Source organism: Crocodylus porosus, unplaced genomic scaffold (genome assembly GCF_001723895.1).
Source record: "Crocodylus porosus isolate Cpor-Errol unplaced genomic scaffold, CroPor_comp1, whole genome shotgun sequence".
In the NCBI taxonomy this organism is placed as follows: domain Eukaryota; kingdom Metazoa; phylum Chordata; order Crocodylia; family Crocodylidae; genus Crocodylus; species Crocodylus porosus.
The window spans coordinates 25,910,841-25,915,602 of NW_017728943.1; the positions used below are offsets into that span (position 1 = coordinate 25,910,841).

At 43.0% G+C, this 4,762-nt stretch overlaps 1 protein-coding gene across 2 annotated transcripts in view; it reads right to left on the reverse strand.

Annotated features, from left to right (window-relative positions):
- The window catches only part of DHX57 (DExH-box helicase 57), a 41,078-nt gene continuing 36,316 nt past the window's right edge, over positions 1 to 4,762 (reverse strand). For both annotated transcript variants that reach the window (XM_019549047.1, XM_019549048.1), the window contains 4 exons: positions 4,185 to 4,259; positions 2,743 to 2,877; positions 1,276 to 1,476; positions 1 to 1,163 (listed from right to left, as the gene is read on the reverse strand). In XM_019549047.1, the coding sequence (XP_019404592.1) occupies positions 1,020 to 1,163; positions 1,276 to 1,476; positions 2,743 to 2,877; positions 4,185 to 4,259 (555 nt within the window). In that variant the 3' untranslated portion in view covers positions 1 to 1,019. The remainder of the gene's footprint in view (positions 1,164 to 1,275; positions 1,477 to 2,742; positions 2,878 to 4,184; positions 4,260 to 4,762) is intronic.

The following is a 4,762-nucleotide window of genomic DNA, read 5'->3' on the forward strand; positions in this document are numbered from 1 at the left end:
AATGGTCACTACTAGAAACAACTTTACTGTCCTAGAAATTAATGTAGAATGGAAGGCATCACATTTAATTTCCAGTCCAGAATATTCCATGATCCCTGCTCAAAAGCTTTCCCCTCCTTCCTTGCAGGGATAACCCTAAAGTTTCTAAAACATCTCAATACTTTGCTTCTTTACCACTCATCTAGTGTGCATTTCCCAAACAATTTCTTAGGATAAGAGTTCAGCGTTCCTGTTGATTCCATCCACACAAAGATCAATTTCAACATAAAAACATGAAGAAGAACATAAGCATTCCTAGAAAACAGAATTTAAATGGATTTCAGCAGCTTAACCCACAAACACTGGTATCTTTCAGACTGCCAGTCAAGGAGCTGGTTAGGAGAAATAAACTACAAACTTAAAGAGACTTCATATATATTTGAACCAGAAACTGTCCAACTTAAATTGTACAAGGTCTGATTTCTCCCTCTCCTTACTGGTAAGAGATTTGAGAACCTGATCCAAAGGTCCCTGGAGCGAAAGAATTCTTGGCCAAGTGGCATGAGTTAGTCTATACCAAGTTCAGAAAAATTCTGGGACAACCAACTGGGCAATGCTCTCTTTGTGCACCAGAATTATTTTGAAAGCCACAGAAAGTACTTCTTCAATTTCCCTCACAAAAAGCAGATAAAGTGCTATGCCAAAAAAAATGCACATCCCTTGCTCCCAGCAGTTCAGCAGAATTCTTCTTGTGTAGATATACTATGCTTTTTCACTCAGACTAGAGGTTTATATTACTACAGCATGATCGCCATCTTCCCATTCCTTTGTTTATACAGTGAGCCCTTTTTACTTTTGGCAGAAAAAGTTTTGCAGAGCTCTGCAAGTAATTAAGAAAAAACACTTTGCAAGGTAGGTTAATTTCATCAAGTTAGCTCTGGAGGATCAGTGCTGCACTATGGCAACCCAAGAAACCCCAATAATGCTGTCATCCATTCCTCAGGCAGTTGTCAGTGGTGAGTATACTGGCAAATTTGTGGTTACTGAGTTGTCACAAGCTTTACAATCATGCTAATGATGCGAGATCCCCGGGGGCATGTACATAAATCCATGCTGGGATTCTTGATTTTGTCCTGAAGGAGCTGATCAAGTTCACAACGTAGTTCTTTCACCAATTCAGCCACCTGAGTGAGAAAGTACACATATGCACACCAGCGGAATAAAATATTAGAAATCTTCTGCACTGTGACCATTACAGAAGCAAGGAAGGTTCGAAGTCCTTCCTCATTTCATTACCTGATGTGAGGCTGCTGCAAAACGAATCCAGCCATCATCAAGAGAAATGATAAACTCTCCTCTTTGCAGCTGTACATGAACCTGCCCTCCACCGAACAAAACTAATGGGTACACTGACACCATGCTACAGTCACGGACAAATACACGGCTGGTCTTGATCTTCTCGTGATACACCAGGTATGGGCTGTCAAAGTGTTTTGTCTGGACCACCAGTGCCCGATGGTTGAAGAAAGAGAAGTGTAAAAACATGAATTTTGTTAATGATACTGAGCGCATAAATTTACTCCATTAAGAAATAAAACCAATTCCCATTCACTTGCCAATATGGGTCCATGTGCTACCCCTAGCTCCTTGACCTAGATAGTTAAGTGGGCCTCAAACCACAGTAGAGGCAGGAGAATGCACTAGTTTTGCTGCTCTCTCCCTTGGGCTTACACTTTTAGTTTGGGGGTGCTCATGTTCTACATACTGTACTAGATGCTACGGAGGGCGTTTTGTATGATGGGCTCTGGCAACCAGGACAATTAAAAAAGGCTGGACACACAGTACATTCCTCAGTGCAGATGCTCATCAGAGACCTGTCTGGAGTTACTGCTGGCTTCTTCTGGCGCAGGGACCAAATGGCATTCATTTGGACTTCTAAAACTCGCCACTCAACATATAGCACCCCCACATCCAATATAATCCTGTCACCCCTGCCCCTCCCCCAGTGCCCTAGTAATGACACACCCACCTGTCCCTCATCTACTTCATCAGTGCCTGCCCCACTTCTGCCCCATCCCCAGTTTGCAGCATACCCTCCTTGCACTAGTCCTTTGTGCCACTTTCTTCCCTCTTTTTTCACCTCAGCAATGCGGTCCAGAGGAAAAAAAACAATTGATGCTGCTGCCTGGGGTTTCCTCTCCCCTACACAGGGTACAGAGGAGATTTTTCTGTGAAGTTAGTTCCTTTATATGATCTTTTAGAGTAGAAGTGATGAGCCAGGAAAGATTTATAAATAGTTCAACAGCTTTACAATGCCAATATACCTTTAATGATGTAAAATTGATTTTAACAGGTAATTCGTACACTATTAAAACAGGGAATTTAGAGAGGGAGGGGTTTGAGTTCAGTCTTCGGAGAAGATCAGTTACATGAAAGAAGGGACCAGCATCCTATTGGTTTCCCCAGTGAAATCTGCTCACTTATGTCAAAGTCCACACACTGCTATTTATTAGTGACTTTGAGACTGAGTGAGTACTAGGCAATAAAATCTTAAGAGTTCGTAAGTGCTCTTCATATTCTGCCACCCCTAATTAGGAGAAAGAGTCATCCCCAGCAGCATTTTTCAATCATGCAGTTGACATATTTTTAAAACTGGCCACTGCCCTAGTTTATAATCTCAGTGTTATTTCTTTTAAATATAAATGATCTTTTTATAAAACCAAGGCAACATCTTTTACTGAGCAGGGAAAAAAAACAATTTACCTGATAATTCACAGAGGAAGGATGAATATGAACATATCCATCGTTTTTGGTTACAAATTTTAATTCCTCTGCTTTTGGTTGCATTTTAACTGCTCCTGTACTGGTCTTTTGATATTTTCCCTCTGGAGTTTTCACCTGAATGTAAATATAATAAATGGCGATGAAGCAAATTTGAGACAGTCGCATGTAAATCTTTACTTGCATCTGTTACTAAATCAACAACATAAAATATTCTAGGGCCTCTGTAGGCATTCAGAATCCAAAGTATGATCCACACAACTATGTCTCCTGCCATGCCACACATGCATGGCAGGAGGTGTGACTGATTGTGGGATCCAGCATCAGATCCTATCACTAAGGGTCTACTGAACTTGAGGAGGCAGCCAGCCAATTTCATGGGGAGAGGCCAGGGCTAGCTGTCAATTTTGCAGCCTCAGAGCAGTGATACCCCGCCACAAACTGATTGGCTGAGGGGCCTCAGCAGTCCCATCCCTTCCCACATATTGCCAGATAGCTTGAAATCATGGCGTAATTACCCTGATTAAGTCTGGGGAAGTCATTAATCCATGCATTATTAAGCATGGATTAGTGGCATTCCCAGGCTTCATCAGGGTAATTAAGATGCAGTTTCAGGCCATCCCTAAGCAGGGCGCTGTAAAAACAAAACAAAAACAAACTTATCAGCAAGCAGGAAAGTCCTGCAGTCTTGGAGCACAGGGAGGAGGGAAAGGTGGAAGGGGGGTGGGGCAGGGAAGAGGAGGGTGTATGCTCACAGCAGGCCTAACACAGCATGTGTGGGGGAAGTTGCTGTGTGCTGGGCTGTCAGCCTGCTGCCCAGCCCCCCGTGCACAGTACTGCCAAGCTCAGCACCTACTTTCTTTTGTCCCACAGTGGTCACTGCCTCCTGGCTCCACTCTGGCTCCCAGGCAAAAAAACCTCTAACTGCTACAGTGGTACCTACCCCCTGCAGCCAGTGGCTTACTCTGCTCACCAGCTCTTGCTTGAGCTTGCAAGGGAGGGCCTGGCTGGCTAGCACCCTGCAGTCCCAGAGTTGGGGAGGCAGGGGCAGGGACAGACACATGTGACCCTTCCTCCCAGCTCAGTAGGAGCCTGCTTGGGGACTGTGGCAGCAGCCTATTCTTACATCTCATCCCAACCCTGTACTTCAAGACTACAAGGCTTCCCATATGCTTTTCTCCTTGCTGATAAATTTATTTATTTATTTTTGCAGCAAGCAAGCCAAAAGTGTAGAGCCTGCAGTTTTTCATGAAGCCAGCCCAAAAATCACAGGTTCTGAGAAAATCGTGAAATTGCAATTTTGATAGATCCCTACCAATATTAAAATCAAAGCATGCAACATGAAACTGCTGCTCAAAGGGGAAGGGGATGTGAGCAATGGGAAGTGATGTATGTAATACAACAAAAGAACATGTCTCACTCACCTGGACCACATTAGGATACAGAGCAGCACATAACATTGCTGATATCAGCTTGATATTCTCTGCATTAGAGTTTGCCTGTGAAATGAATTGATGTATTCAGGACAACAGTGCCCAAGTTACACCTTACATGCTTCACACTTTACAGACTCTACACTACAGACACACAATTTCTTGAATGTTTCATTGAAGAATACTAAATGGCTGACACTCCAATACACCCTCTTTGAAGCTCACACTCATTCCATATTAGCAGTTGATAGTTCTTATATTTTCCCCATAGGTTTACACTACACTATTACCCTTAACCAACTGCCAACTAACTCGAGGTAGTTAAGCTGTGTAAAGGCTCATCTGGACATTCCTCAAATACTTGTTCCAGGTTACAGAGTGACTATTTCCTGGGGTAAATCATAAATCTGATTAGGTCAATGAACAAAGCACCATGGGATACACCTCTACAATTCAAAATGCCTTGTACATTTGAGTATGGTGTAGGTCTGGACACAGCAGTTTGAATGAAACTTTGTAGCATGGCTACAAAGGTTAACTCAAGGTAAAATCTATCTAATGCAGACACA